The 18,996-nt window shown below is 40.6% G+C and overlaps 1 protein-coding gene across 39 annotated transcripts in view; it reads right to left on the bottom strand.

The window, feature by feature from the left end:
- Positions 1-18,996, bottom strand: part of SOX5 (SRY-box transcription factor 5) — an 807,001-nt gene that overhangs the window by 57,107 nt on the left and 730,898 nt on the right. For all 39 annotated transcript variants that reach the window (XM_065568283.1, XM_065568279.1, XM_065568369.1 and 36 more), the window contains one exon: positions 8,095-8,241. In XM_065568283.1, the coding sequence (XP_065424355.1) occupies positions 8,095-8,241 (147 nt within the window). The remainder of the gene's footprint in view (positions 1-8,094; positions 8,242-18,996) is intronic.

Below are 18,996 nucleotides of genomic sequence, written 5' to 3'. Positions count from 1 at the left end.
CTGGTTTGCACAAGCTAAGGAAGGCACTGATTGATATGGTAGGGACCTTAACAGGGTCATGCACATGGAACTTCCCCCTGTCATCTCCACTTTGCTTCACATCTGTGCAATCAGATGCCTAATTCTGAAGCCATATGTTTTAGAAAAGCAGGGCCTCACTTTAATTTTTGTCCTGTTTTTTTTTTTTTTTTGCGGTAGCAGATTTCAAAGGGTTTCTCTCTCTCTCTTTGTGTATGTCTGTGTGCTTTGTTTTCTTCTGAGCTTGCATTAGTAAAAGAGCTGACTGCGCCTGACAGAGCTGGCTCACTAGTGGCTGTGCTTGAGAGTCAGGCTTCTGCCAAAGAGACATCACGATATTGGGAATCAGAGCTGGGAAGAGTTAACCTGAAAAGGAATCCTATGAGTCCCTCCATCTATTTAATTTATTTTTAGGAGGAGGGGGGCAGGAGGGGAAGGCACTGTGTAACTGCATTTTTTTTGTTGTTTTTTAAACTTTTTTTATTGTGCAGAAAGACGTTTTACTTTATAAGAGCATCATAAGTTCTATTCAGATATATAATTTCACTGTGCTTAAAAAATTGTGGTTAAAAATGTCAGTTTCTGTGCCTAGCTGTTTGTGTTTATTGTGTATATAGAGAAAAGGAATCGAGAGGAAAATACTATCAGTCATCCACAGTTCTTTCCACATATTTCATCTAAGCAACATGAGACAGTAAAGGAAAAGGTTTCCAGTTAAATGGACAGGTTGGCTACATGTTATCCATCAACAAATGGACATAAACACCACCTAAGAAGTACAGTAAGTGTCAAAGCTGGAAAGCAAGTGCCAGTCACTTGCTATGTATATATCACTTAATCTATAACATGAACTATTGTAGTGTATTAATGGTTTTACAGCTGTGTTCTAGCCCTGTTGGGTAGTTTGGGAAGGGCAGTAGGGAATGTGAGCCTTGAACATTTATCCTTTTGAACATGGCTTAAGTTCACTCTGGTTTAACTGTAGCATGGATAGGGGTAAATGCTGTTGCTCATTTTTGACCCAAATGTTTAGTCAAAGTTTGGGACCCTGGGGATGTTCCAGTTGGGGGTGGAAACTGATGATGGAATGTTGGATTTTCTTTAATGTAATCTTGTTTATTTATAAGGAATGTACAAGGTCCTGTTTCTCCAAATGCAGGAGGAACTACAAATAAAGGAACAGTTTCCTAGCTTACAGTCACAAACCTCTTTAGCCAACACCAGATCCCCAAAATTCTCTCTCTAGCATTTTCCAGATTTATTCACTGCTCTCATAGGTCTGCTATTTGACCTGCTTCTTTTTGCCACTGTCTCTCCCACTTTCTATTCTCTATTCACTCTCTCTCTAACACATGCACATACGCGCACGCGCGCGCGCACACACACACCTGAGCAAAAATCATTCTCCCTACCCAGTCTAAAACTCCTAGGCAGGTTCATTTAACCCTTTTGTCTTATGTGGGGGGGAGGGCGTTGTGATTAATTTATCCTGACCATTATGTTAACTGAAGTGAGAGGTCACACCCAATCTCAGAGACGTCTGTGACTCATGCAGTCACCAGTACCTCTCAGCATAACATTATTCTATTCCAGTGCCAAAAATTCCACTGGATTCATTTACAGGGATTTCCAAACTAGTGGAATGGAAAAGGCTGTGTCCAGTCCAGAAATACATACAAATAAATAAATCCTGCAAACCTTCCAGATAACCATGCTGCAAACAAAGATCCAAAATTCTAATAGTAATGGAGTAACTCACATTTATACAGAGCCTTTCATTCCAAAAGATCCCTAATACTGTACATATTCTAAATAGGAATAGCTTCATTCACTGATGAAATAGTCACCTTTGAGGCACAACTCAGCAGCTGCTGAACACTTACATCAATACAGAGGTGTATGGTTGCCCTTAGTATACTTGCACTAAGGGGTTTAACTCAGTTCCAATCTCTCTCTTCTAGCACCATGCAGCAAAGTTGAAAACAGTTTGGCCCCATCTACATTAGCAACCAAACTTTATCTACTCCAGCTGAGGGCCACAATGGGTCATCTTCCTAATGCAAACAGCCCCTTCATGTCTCTGATCTACCTCACAGGGTTGTTGTGAAGGACAATTTGTTGTTGTTTCCAAAATGCTTTTAAATAATGAGGTTAAAAGATGCGATAGATGGGAGAATGCTGATATTATTCATTTGAATGAGCAGTGTATTCAGCATCTATAGAGTGAAATAAATTCCTTACCTCTAGCATGTTCAATCATGAAAGCCAAGACCATCACAAAACAGGAAAGCCCTATCTTAGGTGCAAAAAACCAATCTTGCCACTCAACAGCTAAGCTACTGCAGTAGTTGGTGGTCTGATGGAAGAAGCAATCTAATCCCAAGGTATATGTCTGAATTAAAACTCCCATGTACAGAACACTAGACATTGATTCAGATTCTCTGCTATGTCTGAGCTGGGGTCAGATGTAGTGGACAGGAGATGCTACAGCTAGCTGGTTGCAGCTTTCTGATTCAGGCTCACCCAGCCCTTGTGTAAAATGGAGCGGGAGTGGTCCTAATCTAATTTACACTGCTGGCACAAGGTCTCATCTCCTCCATCCCACTTCCTCCTTCCCATTAAGCAGGGGGTGAGGATGTGGCTGTGCAGGTGACTGATACACCAGCTCAGTATCAACAGATATTCTCCCTACGCTGGAGAACTGCCCAAGAGGAATCTCCAGACAGTTTAAGGCCAATTTGCACTGCATAAGAGAATCTGGCCCTAAATCTTTTGAAGTTGATTCTGGTTACAGGCACCAAGGCAGCTTTTTAATCCATTCTTTACTTGGGTGATCAGAGACCCAGACAATGAGAAAATAAAGTTCCATCCTCACTTAAGGATTCACACTGACATTTGTGTGGATATTTGCAGTTGAAGAGAATCTGATTGTGTATATCTAACTGGTTAGTGCTGTTTCTGGCTTATCTGAAACACATTTCCTTTCCTTGTCACAACTCCCAGGTGCTACTGCTGAGCAAATAGTAACATCACTGCCAGAAGTATTTGAAAAGAACAAAAACCATGATTTGGACACTCTATTCTATTGTCATTGATGGAGACACAACTCTGACTTGGGTTAGGGCTGGGGTCATAACAAGGTTAAAAGAAAAGCACCCAGGAATTCTCTCTTGTCACATTTCACACTGAATTGCTCTTGTTTTTTGTGGATGCTGCAGACAATGCACCATACTTTGTCGAGTATCAAGAGACATTTAGCTGCATTTACAAGCTACACTGAGCATAGGTGCCGACTCCGGGGGTGCTCCAGGGCTGGATCACCCATTGGAAAAAAATAGCGGGTGCTCAGCACCCACCAGTGGGCCCTGCCGATTAGCTCCTCCCTCTCCCCCCAGGCCGCCCAGCACTGAACCTTACTTGTGCCTACCCTCACCCTCCCACTTATACCATAGCCATCTTGAATATCCGACTGAGCAGCATGAAAGTACTTGCAGAATCAGGGCCAAAATGTGCTTAAAACAGACTCTGGAAATCCAGCACAATTTGGCAGATTTAAGAGATAGTTGCCTTTCACAGGGGCTGTGGAGGAGGCCTGGGTAAATTTGAACAGTGTGATTAGCATGCCGGCTGTCACAAAAACTGCTAAAGGAGAAGCTGTGTTAAAATCCATTTCCGCAAGATACACACATTTTCTTTTGGATGTATTCCACCAGCTCTGTTTCTTAAATCAGTTTTTCTGGCAGACAGATTCCATTCTGGAAAAATGCATGACACCAGCTCAGTTTCCTGCTTGAAAACTCAACAGAATGCACAGCAGGACATAATGGTGTATGTCCTCCATGGTTTCCTAAAAGTCACACCACAAGAATCTGAGAAGTGAATTTGAACATTTGGGGACACAACTGTCGAAAGGCAAGTGCAACACAGAAGATGGCAGGTTAGTCTGAATAGTCCAGTGCTCAAACACTGGTGAGGGCCACTGATAAAAGGCTTGCCAACGTAGGGGTTGCCAAGGTCTTTGAGGGGTCTCAGTGATGTCTTCATGTCTTACTAGATTTAAAAGATGAACCTTGGCAAACTCCCCCTGATGTTTCTTAGCATATCTAGAGCCAGCAGTTGTTCCATCTGCTGCTGAGGCCGACTTTGAAGAATCCTTGCAAAGAGCAATACAGTAACTGTAAATTTCTAGTCAAAGGAAAAAAAAACACGTCTTTTCAAAAGTGACCCAGATGTTTGCCACCACCTTGAAACACTCTCATATGGTGGGGCCGCCTCCTTGTCTATGAATACTTGAGCATATTTCCAAAACTGTGCCAGTGTAAACTGTGGGCTGCAAATGGAGATTCAGCAAACAAAATCTCCTAAAAGCTTGTCCGAGGCACTAACTATTCATGTATGGAGACTTTACATACTGCATCTTAACGAGGCTTTTCCCCCAGAAAGACCACCATGATTCAACTTTATGAACCATGTTTCCTTTGGAAAAATTGGGTTGTGAAACTCCGATAGGTCTTCATTGATGATAGTGAAATAATGAGGTAACAGAAAGTGAATAGTGTTGTAAATGTTGGTGCAAACATGGTTTGTAAAACCAAAGGAAGACCCATGCAGATACAAACTAAGGCGTATCACCATGTATATTATACACAGTTTAAACATGTAGGATTCAGTTTCTGGTGCTATCACACATTCATCACTGTCTTCCTAGCTAAGCCTTTACCCAGCTTTAAAAGGTTCATTCTAATTAGTGTAGACACTATAAAGATTTCTTTATCACTTAGTATTTTATATATATATATATATATATATATATATGTATATAAACTGTGTTCCTATGCTGAGTTCAAAGCTCAGTATAGCACTTGCACAACACCACAGGCAGGTCAGGTGACCTTTCTCCAATTCTCCTCTCCCTGGTGCTGAGGACAGACAAAGTGATATGTCTGTCATACGCCATTACCATTAGAACAGAATCTTGTTCTTTTATTACAACTGAACTCCGCCGGATTTCTCAGCAGGAATGCTAAGTGAAATCAATGTCTTGGGTTTCCAGGCTGAGCTTGGAGGTCACAGCCACTCTATCATTTCTCAGCATTATCCTTTCTCTCTCTCTCTGAGCCTCCAACTGGCACACAGCAGATTGAAAACAGCATGCATCAGAAGGCTCATGCTGCACAATTTTACAGCCTTTTGGAGCCCCCCCCCCCCACTCCTTTCCTAGTGGCCCACTCTTTTTTTTTTTTTTTCCCAATTTGCAAATAAGTTCTGTTTGTGTGCTTCCACAGAGTTGTGAACCAAAGGCACTGGAACACCTATGAATAAGGAAAAGCAATAAAAGACAAGGAAGAACAAAGCTGATTTTGACAGCTACCTGGAGGATGGTTTTGCCGACATTACCAGTCTGGTAGGCCTTATAATTCCATGCAGGGCCGGCTCTAGGCACCAGCAAAACAAGCTGGTGCTTGGGGCGGCACATTTTTAGGGGCGGCATGGCCGGCGCCAGAATGCTGCCCCTAAAAATGTGCCCCGGCCGCCCTAGCTCACCTCCGCTGCTGCTGCCACGGCGCATGAAACAGCTGATTTGCGCGTCGCTACTCGCCCTCCCTCCCAGGCTCTCAAACCTGGGAGGGAGGGGGAGACTCCGAGTGACCGTGGCACGGGCGCCGCTTCTCCCCCTCCCTCCCTCCTAGGCTTGAGAGCCTGGGGGGAGGAGGCAGGGCTGGGGATTTGGGGAAGGGGCGGAGTTGAGGCGGGGTCGGGGGTGGGGTAATTAAAGAACGGGGGAGGGGGGAGGGCGGCCAAAATTGTTTTTGCTTTGGACGGCAAAAATCCTAGAGCCGGCCCTGATTCCATGAGTGCCACAACATAAATACTGTCCCCCATCAGATCTCATCAGACATTCTGTTTGTGCCGGGTAGATCCAAAACCAACATCAGGATCTTAAGTGCAGTGGAATCTCTTTAACAAGCTGTTAGACGCATCATACAGAAAACCCTTGTAAAATGCACAAAAATCTCTTGTTAACCATACAAACAACTGTTTTTGAAAAAAAGCACATTGCCGGGGGGCCAAATAGCTTTATGATTGACAACTTTCCACTACATAAAAGAGATGTCCTTACGAAGGGAAAAACTTTGGGAAGTCAAAAAGTCTGCATCGAGAAGAGGAGAAAGTAAATGTATACCTCCAGGTTGATTCTGGGTCCCAAGCATTCCTTTCATTTTTTGACCATGTATCTCATTGAGCTGACAATGGTATTATTTATTTGGCAGGTTATTTTTAATCCGTACAGCTTTACTGTTAGGCTAAAAACTAAGATGCTACTGTCAATTCAAGGAATCTTTTCTGACATGATAAAGGAAGTGGACAGCATGCTAGAGGACACCGAAGGAAAGAAAGGACACATTTCGTCAAGTTTTCCCTGTCACTTAAATGGGGATGCTTTTTACTCCTTTTCCTTGGCTAAATCCTTGCTAATTGTTTTACAATAACTAAGGTAGGCAGTGCCACTCCAAAATGTGACCAGTTTCCTTAGGCCACCTGAGAAATAATTTGACCTCATCTTATTCTGGGCAGTGGATTTAATGAGTTGATCCTTGGTAAGATTATCTATATCAAAGATTAGATAATTTAGAGATACAAGAGTGGAATTTTCAAAATCATTTAAGTGATTTAGGAGCATGAATCCCATTTAAAAGCCAATGGGACTTGTGCTCCTAAGTCACCTAGGCCCTTTTGAAAATCCCAGCTACTATATTTTATTATATATCTATTATATTTATACCTATCTCTATCCATATGTAGATATAGACACAAATGGTGGCCCTTATTCTGCAACCTCTGAGTTGTACTTATGCAAGTAGTCTCATTCAACATCACTGGAGTAGTTCCATTGAACACAGAACTTAATCTTGATTCATTAACATGATTGGTTCAGGTTTCTTACCATTCAGCTTAGGGTGGATAGGGATTGCTGAAACAGGCTCTACAATACATTAATGCTAACCCAAAGAGAAAAGTAATCAAAAGATAAGGAAGCCATTTTCTTCATGGTCTTATGGTCCACTGTATTGTATGCATATCTGATTTAAATTGCTCAAAGTCACAGATGTTGATTTAGCAACAGAAAAAAAGATTTCTCTAATTTATTTGGTATGTTCATTTAACCTAGCTCACCTTGTCCAGGCAAAGAATATGGAGGGACAGAGTGATATAGGAGCTTGACGGTAAGGACAAGTGTACTCAATTTAGTCTGAGAAAATCTGATTTTGACTCTCAGCAACCAAATCCCCAACAAACAACCGCTGAGAAACGACAGAATCTCAAATTAACGTCACTTGGCCAATAGTCAAATGAAGTTTCAACATGTTATGTGGATGCAATGCATTCTGTGCCTTTGTCTTAGCTGTAGCCAACTTGCCAAACAACGGTGATGTTTTGAAGATTTGACTACAATTGCTAACCTGACCTTCGAAGACAGCATAAATCTCATTCCCCAACCACCTCCAAATTACTCTGGGTAGACCCTTTCATTATATAAATAAGATTAAAATATGTTCTGTGATACAACGGCCACCAATTGAGAGTCAGTCCTGCCATTGGATATGTACATAGGGTCCCCACTGATTTCAGTGCATGAACCCCAGGGCAGAATTTGGCTCTGGATGAGATGTCATGCTGCTATCATCTTTTGTTGCAGTACCACTTATATGGCTATGGATTAAAGGTTAGGGGGAAATAGTAGTTGTGTGCTAGAATGGGAGGCACGCAGCCTTAGTCTTTTGCCCATTACCAAAGGATGGAAGAAATAATAATCTTGTGGCTCAGGCATTAGATGGAACTCAGGAGAGCTGCATTCAGTTCCCAGCTCTGTTACTGGCTTCCTCTGTGACCTTGGGCAAATCACTTACTGTCACCATGCCTGAATTCTCCATCAGGCAAATGGGGATAAGAGTACTTCCCCTATTTCATGATGAATCTGTAACCACCTGGGAGGTGCTCAGATATCATATTGACAGGAACCATGTAAATACTGAGAGAGAAACAAAAACCTGCTCCTTTAAAATGGCACAGTACCTTGCTTTTGGGTGGAGGACTGTTTGTGCTCTTGTCTGTGTGGATACTGGTAGGGGATACAGCCGCACCAAGGTTTCCTTGGGGTATGCCAGGTATCTTGCCTCCTGGAGACACTTGCATTGCAGCAAGCTGGGCAGCATACAACTGCTGTAAAGAAAAAACAGGAGAGAGAGAGAAAATGAAACATTGCCAATAAACAAAACATCTTTCAAAAATTTCTCCTACTACAGATGCTGTAGTTTTTTCAGGCTTTTTTTTTTTTTTAAGCTAGCTGTCACCTCAACTTTTGAGAGTCATTCCTCAGGGGAGGAATGACAGACGTCACATGTGAAATGGCCTAGCTTCAGCGTGCGTCCAGAGATTCAAAACAAATAGCAATAGCCCAACTTCATGCCTTGCCTGAGCCATCTGATCAATTGTTTTGCTTCCTGAAAGGACCTGACCATGAGAGCATCCCCTCCCATCAATATTATATTAACACCCAGCCTGTGACATTTACCGTCATCATATTGTTCACTCTGCTAGTACGTTACATGCCTCTCCCTTACTGTGTGTGTGGCTTGCCAATTTTGACTGTAAGCTCTTTGGGGTAGGGACTCTGCTGCTTTGTGTTTACATAGCACCTAACACAATGAGGCACTGTTCTCAGGTGGTACTACTGTAATAAACTTTAATAAGAATAAATTATTTTGCATTATATTACAGTAGCAACTAGAGGCTCCAATCAAGATTGAGACCTCTTTGTTAGGTGCAGCAGAAACATATAGTAAGAATAAAAAAAAAAGTTCTAAATATTAAAGGCCCTGAGCCATCAAGGGACTTAATGACATTTTAACTTTAAGCACTGAATAGTGACATCAAAATCATGTGTTTAAAGTTAAGTATCGGTTTAACTGCCTTGCTGTATTGGGGCCAAGAACTGAGAGGAAATAGGTAATCTGGCTGTGCATGCAAGCAACCTAAACTCACAAAGAAGAGGAGAAAACAAACACCGTGAGCAAGAAAAGCAGTGTGTGATACGACACAGACTGATTTATGTATAGAGGAGAACAAAAATGAATCTGGATAGAAGTCTTGATGGCTCAGAGAACTGTTTACAGGATAACAGAGTCGGTTTCAATATCAGGCCAGACCAAATCCACGGTGACCCGGTTTGGGGAGGATGTTCCAAGCAGGGCTCAGCAAAACAATGTTTAACAGCCCTCAATGGTGCAAAGATACTGTCTCTGGGTATGTGCACAAATATCACACAGAGTATATATGCTCTGTAAAGAATAGATGATGGTGTGGTCAAATGGGCAGGTTTCTTTGCCATGAGTTTAGGATGACTTATATGGCTCATGCATAGTGAAGATATGAGTGATCTATGCAAGTCATCCCAAATCTTGATATCTCACCACTATCATGCTTTTTCTGTATAGCTTTTCCGCCTGTACTTGTGTCCAGGCCTGTTCCTTTTACTTTTAAAAAAATCTAAGCTGCTTCTGTTCCTTTAAATTTAATTAATTCTGCCCCAAGTCCTTCCTTATTTCCTCTTCTCTCCTTTTCTTCTTTGGTTTAATATTCTTCTCACTTTTGTTTCTTTTAATTTTCTTTTTTATTTCTTCATTTTTACCTCCGCTTATTCCTCAGTTCTTTCTTTCTTGACATTCATCCCTCTCCTTCTTCCTCCACACTCTCTCCTTCCCTTTCATCCATTCTTTAATTCTCTCCCTCCTCTTCCTCACGTGCCCACTTATTCAATCATTTGACCTATCATCCTCACCCAATCCCAGTCAACCTCCGACACAGCCACCCAGCCACAAACCACGGTGATGGATGCAAAATAAATGCCTAAACAGACAGATGGCCACGCTCACTCACCCTTTAATGGGTCCTTAAAAAAAGGAGCCACTCTTGCAGCCATGCAAGGAGAAAGGAATGGGGGCTTTGACGCAACAAACAGGAGCTGCTTGCAGTAGTGCAAAGAGAACCAGGCTTCTTTCACCAAAGTCGAACTGGGTGGGGAGGGTGGTAGTACTTCAATAGACCAAAGGGGACACTGCTGTGCAACAGTGCAATAGAGTAGCACCCTGGATAAAGGGAGCTGTCCAAACAGACATATACCTGGATGGAAGCAGACCAATGCCAGTTCAGACAGGGACCAGATGACTAAGTAGATGCCAGTCTGAGTCAGGCAGTAAAAGTAGTTTGACAGAAAGGTATGGAGCTGTTTGTGGGAGGAGAAAAGGCAGCAAAATGGCCAGTTGAACTGGAAGCCTGTAGGCCCCACAAATATTAGAGTGATGGGTAAGATATGAAAACATAGATTACACACCAGAGAGAAGGTCAAGACAAGGGTTAACTGTATAGGACCTTCAAGGTAATGATGAGGGTGTTTTAATTTGATCTGGAAGGAGGCATTTAGTAGGCACTACTGATGCTCCATGACATGGGAGGATTATAAAGTTCTACTAATCAACTGACACCGAGTTGTGACAGAGAAACAATATTCTCCTTCAGAGGCCCCTGGAAATGCTCATGTTCTATTATATTTAAGAGTGAACAATCAAATAGGACATTCACCCTGAAAGGAAAGGGGAGCAGCTAACTCAAGTAGGTCCATGACATTAGGCAGAGTTTCCAACTTCTCCACCTCCTATCCCTACTCCAAGTACCAGATCATGCTTGCCCTTCTGTATGGGGTGTGTGTATGTCATAGTGACCGAGAGTTTGTACCACTTTAGAGCTGTGAGTGGTCTATGTGCAATGGCTTGGAAGCAGTCAATCCTAGGTGAGAGCTGCTTGCAGTATTAACATCCAGCTTTCCTGACAGCCTAAAAAGAAAGGTCCAGGATTAAATGGGCATCAGAGGCTGAACTGCCCTAATCACCCCTATGCAGAGGTCAGCAGAAGGCCATATTTTGAGAGGGCAAGTGGAACTTAAATGTTGCATAGCCTTGTACTGGTCCTCTGTTAAGGGATAAATTTGGTCCTCAGAGAGGTGGCATCTTGAAAAGTGTTGACAGATACTGGTGGAGCATGGAACAGTATGGGAGACAGGGTGGAGGGAAACTTGCAATGCCACCACCCATGCTGAATCTATTCTGTGTATAAATAGATACCTTCAGTCTGCTGGGCTGTCATTTTTCACCTCTATTCAATCCTTTTCATAATGTAAGAATACAAATTTTAAAAAGTAAATGAATCTATATGAAAGGTTCAAACCTTATTCTAGCAGAAACCAGGTCTTCTCCCACAAACTACCAATGTATGGGGTATTTTTAATGACAGATTGTCGTTGCAGGGTTGCTAGGGCAGAATGTGGCCTCAAGTGCATGGTCAGGCACCAAAACCAAAGGGCAGTTGGGTAAGAGCAGTCACTGCAAATAACTATACCAGCTCGTGCTGCTATAGACTCTTGCTCCATTTAAAAAATGGGGGAATAGACTTTTTGAGTAAATAAAAAGTTAGTCAAGCTAAATGGTTCCAAACTGTGCAGTGACGATGGGTTGGATTCTTAATTAACCAGTGAGATTGTTCCCATAGCCCTGCCCATATTGAAAAATGGATTGAAACATGCAATATGCAGGAGTTTGAGCTCTGACATTATTGAATGTGTCTATTCATATTTAATCATTTCAGGGGATGATGGCTTATGACAAGCAAAAGGACATGATATGGACACATCCCGTGAATCGAGATGGCTAATGAAAAACAAGTATGAGAGTTTATGGCTATGGTAAATAAAGCAGTTAAACTCAAACAAAGGCACAGTTCTACCCTGAGGTCCACAACAGAGAACCTCAAAAACTGGAATAAAATATATGCATTGGAAAGGCTGCCAGCAGTCTTTACGCTGAATTGTCGAGTCGACACAGTCTGTATCCTGCCGTGTGCGTATTCTATGCATCCTCAGATCTTTCACGGTGATGAAGGTAGCACCTCAACAAGGAAATGGGTGTAATTTACACTACATAATTGCTGGAATAAACCATTCTTGAGCATCCTTAAATGTATGCCCAATAGGGAACTTCCCCAAGATTGGAGATTTGTACATGACTTCCAGCTAATTACAGACACAAATGTAATCTCCGGCACTCAGGGGATGTCATGAGCTGTGTAAGAATCTCTGGTGGACTCTGTGTCCATAGACCATTGAGTGGTTTACCTTCGCCAACATAAGCTGGCAAAGCTCCAATAGTTACAATGGAGTTATGTCAATTTATGCAACAGTTTATTTTTGCTATTTATGACAAAAAAGGGATAATATTCCCCATGTAATAGAACAGACAATATTGTTATGAACTTTTTTCTTCTTCAAAAAGGGAAGAATTGGGTCTTTAGAAAGCAATTAAATCTTAACTTCTATTATTTATTTATAACCAAATAATCACCTTTCAGATGCCCTGCCCATATGCAGTACTGTGTACCTGTTTCCTGTCTTCTTATTAACCTATTATGAAAATCTGTGTATATGCAGAATCATCAGAACAAAAGAACAACTGGTTACACTTGAAAATGAAAACCAGTTATTTTTATATTATTGAACCTGTCTCTGTTCTTAAGTCATTAAGCAGCCCCCTGCCTTCCCTGCAGGTCATCACCTAAAACATTTATAATTCATCCTATATATTAACCAGGAATATTCTGCTGAACTCTCCACTGCTAGTGGCGCTTGGCTTGATGACTGTGTAGTACATCAATAGCACAGCTTTAAGGTTAGAGTGGCTTTGAAAACTTCCCCCTTGGGCATTGTTATTATATGTTAACAATGCTCATTACTGCTTTGAGGATAAACTAAAAATGAGATCTTGTTCTATTAATAAGGAAAATGAGAATGGGATTTAACAGCAATTTAAAAAAGATTTGAAAAAATATATCTCAGAAATTATACGTGTTTTTATAATACCACGCTAGTATTAAAATAATTTTTGTGAGGTGTTGAGATTAATATCTTTTATCAAAAAAAAAAAAAAAAGGAAGAATAAAAGCTAGCGGCAATGGATTCTGAATACTGGGCTAAATTTGTCCCTAGTGTAACCTGTGATTTCAATGGAGTTATCACAGGGATGAATTTGGCCCCTGTATATAAATGTTTGGAATTGTGGATTGATCCAATACTTCAAAATCTGTGTCATCATTAAAAATATTCACATGAATGGGCCCTGTTCTGACTTCATAGCCGTGATAGCTTTGATTTTTTTGCATGATTTGAATGAAGAAGTGGTATAAAATGAGATTCTCTTAATCAAAATACATGAATTTAATCTTCTTCACTATGAATTTGATGCTTATCTCAGGAAACATATCAGGTGTACCAAGGGAAGTGTGTGTGGAAAACTGAGTTGGTTGGGATGAATTCATTGCTCATTTCCAAAAAGTGGGTGAAGAAATTAGAAAAAAAGGAAGAATTTACCCAAACCAACAAGTTACATGCAGCCTCTTCTTGAATATTCTTTTTAAATCACTGGTGATATGTAGAAAGCTGTCCCTATCAGCAACATGTGGTAAATTTGCCTCGATTTTACATGCACGGAGTTCTTCACCAAAGTCTAATCTACGGGCATGTCTACACTTACCAGGGATTGACACTGCAGCGATCAATGCACCAGTGGTCAATTTAGCGGGTCTAATGAAGAATAAGGGAAGTCGACAAAAGAGTGTCTCCTGTTGACTCAGCACAGTGTAGACACCGCAGTAAGTTGACCTAAGCTACATCGACTCCAGCTGTGTTATTCACGTAGCTGGAGTTGTGTAACTTAGGTCGACTTACCCCTGTAGTGTAGACAAGGCCTATGAAAGGTACAAATATTAGACATTCCTTTTGTCACTTTATATCTCTTTTTCCTTCAAAGATTGCTAGATCAAATTTACAAAGGAACATTTTAATTTGTATCTGCACAGTGTGCATCTGCCTGGGAATAGACTTTAGCATTTGAATGCCCAGGTGGCTATTTACCTGCATAAACATGGGATTTTGAATACAAAGGGGTGCATGGGCACAAATTTAAGAGGTTTTTTAAAAAAAATCCTGCCCCTCGAGTCCATTACAAAACCATTTTTATTCAACTATGATGGCTGAGTTTGACAGTTTTCAGTTTAATAACAGGATCTTGGTCAGCACTTATACTTTTTTATGTATTTTTTAAGACTTCAGTGGCCCAAGGTATCAGCCAGTGATCACTGCTTTATCTTCAGTGTGCCCTTATCCCAACCAGAGCGCGTCAGTACAATATTAGCAGCAGACAACGTATAAGAGATAGAAGTTTTTCAAGGCATCAGAAGTGATATCGTTGACAGCATCTATTTGGATGAACCATGTTCAGACAGTTTAATACTTATTTGCCATGATTCTCAGAAGCTGCTGTGCACATCCATATGCATGCAGACATTGCCTTTTGGTGACAGAAGAATATTATGTAGACTATAGAGACAACAGTGCATGTTAACAAGCCATATTGTTCCTTTTTATGGCCATAATGATCACCTAACTTCCATTTAAATTCCAACTACAGGTATGTACTATGCTTCTTTAGTCTAGAGGAGAAAGGTATAACAAGAATCAATAGCTGGAAGTTAAAGCCCAACAAATTCAAATCAGATTAAAATTAAGGCACAATTTTTTATTTTTTTTTAACAGTGAGGGTGCTTAACCACTGGAACAAACTTCCAGGGGAAGTGGTGGATTCTCTCTCTTTTGAAGTCTTCAGATCAAGACTAGGTGATTTAACAGTCCCTTCTGCCTTTAAAAATCTATGAAACTAACGAAGGAAGAGATCTTAAAAGGAAACAAGGCTTCACTAGTAAATATAATAAGTATTCACAAACAAAGCAAGATTTCACCTGTACATGTTTTGTGCATAAAGTTCAAAGTAGAGCAACCAACATGTATCTACTGTGTTAAAAAAAAACTTGAAACAGAAGCCAGATTTTTCAATAGCACAACAGGGTCTGGTAATTATGGTAATGAAATCTCTATAGTCTCAAACTTATAACCCTTAGTCATGAGAATAATTTTCATTTAAGTCTATGTGATTACTCACATGAGTAAGCTTTTTGGGATCAGGAGCTGGGCAAATCCAGTAACATGTTCGGCATCACAAAACCTATAGAGCTTATTCTGCTTTTTTTTTTGTTTTTTTTAAGTTTGTGGTTTCATCAAACTTTTGAGCTTTTGATTTTATGATTTTAAACTATTGTTCTCCCAGGGAAATTTAATTACTTGTATGTACAACTAAGTGGAAAACAGTGCAATACAGTTAATAAATAACTTTGTTTGAAAGCAACTCTTGCTTTGCTTCTCAGACAAGAGGTACAAAACTGGTTGGAGAAAGAAAGAAAATTAATAACGTGAAACAGCCTAGAATTTGAGTTTTGCTACCGTGAAACAGAATTTGGACTTCCACTGTTTTCAGTTCTTCTCTAGATCCACAACTGTTGAGTGGGTTCTAAGTTTTGCTAAATCTAGTTTCCCATCCCTACATTTATAATAATACTTTACAATTTGATAGCAGTTTCCATTGGAGAATCTCAAAGCCCTTTCCAGATGTTAATAGATTAAAAAAACTAAAATGTTATTTAAAATGAGAGATTTTAGAATATGCACAGACACTTAATGACTTGCTCATGGTCACCCAGGAAATCAGTGGAGAGCCTTGAATAGGACCCAGACTCCATGTCTCCCTAATACTGTGCCTTAATCACAACTGTAGGAACTTATCAATACACACTTCCTATCAAAGGCTAACAAGATTTTGTTAGTTTTTGTGATAGTACATCACTGTAAACTTTGTGATTAAGATTGGCTGCCCCTTTCAAATTAGAGTGTTTAACTGGAAAATTGCCCAAGTGGCATACATATTTGTACATACAATGTACACATTGTATGACAGTAACTGAAATGGAGTGGCTATATGGAACGCATATTGAAAAGGAAATTTGACAGAGTCTTCTAGAGAAAGGTTGTTAGACAAAATGTTGCATATGAATCGTTGAGAAATGTAATAAATAAATACTGCAAACATGCAAAGAAATCTGCCATCAGTTTATGCCCATCTTAGTTTCTTGTATGAAACAACAATATAGTTTATTCATGCTGCCATTCCCATTCTTCATTACTAAACCAAGGGGCTTAAAAAAAATGATAAGCTCATAAGATAGACTTTTTGAAAGTAAAGCGTTAAAATGTTACCCTCTTGATGATATATGCATGAATGTGCATAAAGCAAAGGAGGCAAGGATTATGTGGAAGACCAATAAACAACAGGGATGTGGAATTTAAAATGGCCAGAATTTGCACTGTAATCTATAATATTTTTTTCACCAGCTATTCTGTAATGAAGATCAAGGGTCTGTGTGTGCATTCCATATGGAGACTCGAGTCATACAAGTGTGTCAATGTAGTTCTTCTTTTACAAGTTTGAAGTCAGTAAAGTGGCATAGGCATTGTATTGTTCAAGGAAAAACTTAATGCTACCTTCTTGTTTACTATAAGGATGTTTCCTAAGAGCTTATTTAGGATATATCCAGATCTCTGGCAACTAGCTTGGAGCCCTTGACTCTAGTAATTGTAATTCCCCACTTGCAAGAGGAAGATTCTCTGAGTGGCCATTTGACAAATCTTATCTCATAGTATCCTGCTTTACTTGACTGGTATTGTACACAATCAGTCATTTTTATCCATTAAATGAGTAGAGTAGTTAATAAGCAAACACTGCCGGCAGGTTTACTGTATATAAGGTTCCACATGTTTCAGACAGCCGAACTATAATTAAGACATTCCACTACTTTACACACATCTCCTTAAGCAACTCTTTTCCCAGTTTTTATTTATAGATTTTCTGTTTGTGTTTTAAGTTGCAATATACAACAGGGAATTAAAACCGGAATATGCTGTGGTTGTTTTAGAATGGATGCTGAATCAATGACTGCCAGTCTGATCACTTCTTTCACTTCTGTGTTAAGAAATAAAACAGATTATGGTCTTAGTCTTTCAACTGCATCTGTGCTGGCAGACCTATGCAGATGTTCAGAGCCCCAGTGAAGTCACTGGGGCCTCACATGGACCATGTGTCCACTTGTGTGGAATGCAGTGGTGGGATCAAGGTCTGAGCATCTTGATGCTAACAATGCCTGAAGATTTCTTAAGAAATTGTCCCCACCATCCCATCAAACAAAGAAGGCAAAATCTCTGTAGAGACATATCCTACCCAGTACTCTAGGACCACAACATCAAGCCTGTACTAGAAACCAAGGAAAAGATATTTGCTGTTTTTCAGGAATGGGGAGAACAGAGTCCACAAAACTAAGCCCTCCTTATCAGCTAAGAGATCACTCCGACAATCAATCAGTACAGAACTGTTGATCTTCTGACTTCAGCCACTGGAAAAGTTCTCTACAGAGAAGGCCATATCATGGAAATAGAACGGACAATACCAAAATTGGGTGGAAACAGATAACATTAAAATGTAGTTTATAGGAATTTCTCTTCTGTAATTTTGCAAATTAATGATATTTCCAACAGCCCAACTCTAGATACACCCTGATGTCACAATTAAGTCATCCATTTTCTCCCTCGGTGCTTCAGCAAAGGTACCCACTCTCAGGCTTCTGGCTTCCCTGTCCGTCACCTGACTAGGGAGTAGATACATGTCTCTCCCCCTTCTGACCAGGATATTTCCTGGATGAACTGTTCCCTGCTTTCACTGTGTTATTCCCAGCAGGGACAGGCTGCCCAAGCAGGCCTGCTTACTTTCTCTTCAGAGATAGTTAACAGTGTGACTGCCCACAGTTACAGTTACCCCACAGCTCTTTTTATGCAAGTCTATTTTATTCTTAAGGTAAAAGCACCTATGAGAAAACATATTTAAAACAATACAAGAACCTACACCCACGCTATTAAGCTTACCAGAGATCATCCCAACCCTAACATGGGCTCTGGCAGGAGCAGTCCTTCAAAATCCCACCAATGGGTTTTCAAATTCATCACAACTTCAGCTCAGAAGAAGCCCCAGTCTTATGTGGCTTCAGCAGCTCTAGTACTTCCAACCATTTCCTAACGATTGGGGCCCTCCTTGGACCAGGAGTCCTGTCTGTTTGCTGGCTCATGAAGAGGGCCTGAGCCTGTTTAAAAAACAGGCCATTTATCTCAAAATCATTTTTCTGTCTATTGGGCTATGGAGACCAGTCTGAACTAGTATATGCAAAATTATCCAGAGGGTGGCTTCACTGCATCCCCCCTCCTCCTAGAGCAGTTACTTACAATTCCACAATAATACATACACAACTGCATTTTAATAAAATGGACTCAAAGCTATTAAACTTAATTCAATAAGGTTTAATTTAATTCTGTATAGTTTATCTTAATTCCATAAGGTTTGTCCAGGATACTGTCAGGCACACCAGTCACACCTTATTTGGTAAAATGAGGACACTAAATAGCAAAAAGGGAAACATCTCCTTTCCCATTAAAATTAAGACTGTTTCTAAGGCTGGAGAGCCATGGAAGTACATCTATTGTCCTTGAAGATGTACATTAATATGTTTCTTGTTCAGTTGATGTGCACAGGTAGTCACTGGCGTCTACTCTGCTGGTTCAAAAGCTTAATTCACTCTTTTAGCTAAGTTGTATTATTGAATCTCCATTACTGTTGGTCAAATGACCTGGGTAATGGCAGAGGAGACAGAGGAAGTGAAAAAGTCAGACGCTTACTCCATGGCAAGCATCACTGGACAGAGAATTGCACGCTCAGATGCTGCTAACCTCTTCCATTTAGAGCAGAGATGAAAGAATGTGACACTTGTGCCTTATGGGGAAGCCAGGAGTACGCAAGCGTGCATACACACACGAACTGCACAAGGGAGGAAGCAGGCTTGGAGGAAAGAACTACACAAAGGAGAGAATGGGGATGGAGGGAAAAT

This window comes from Chrysemys picta, chromosome 1 (genome assembly GCF_011386835.1).
Source record: "Chrysemys picta bellii isolate R12L10 chromosome 1, ASM1138683v2, whole genome shotgun sequence".
Lineage (NCBI taxonomy): Eukaryota > Metazoa > Chordata > Testudines > Emydidae > Chrysemys > Chrysemys picta.
The sequence above is the reverse complement of the archived record's forward strand: the minus strand, read 5'-3'. Positions and strand labels throughout refer to the sequence as shown.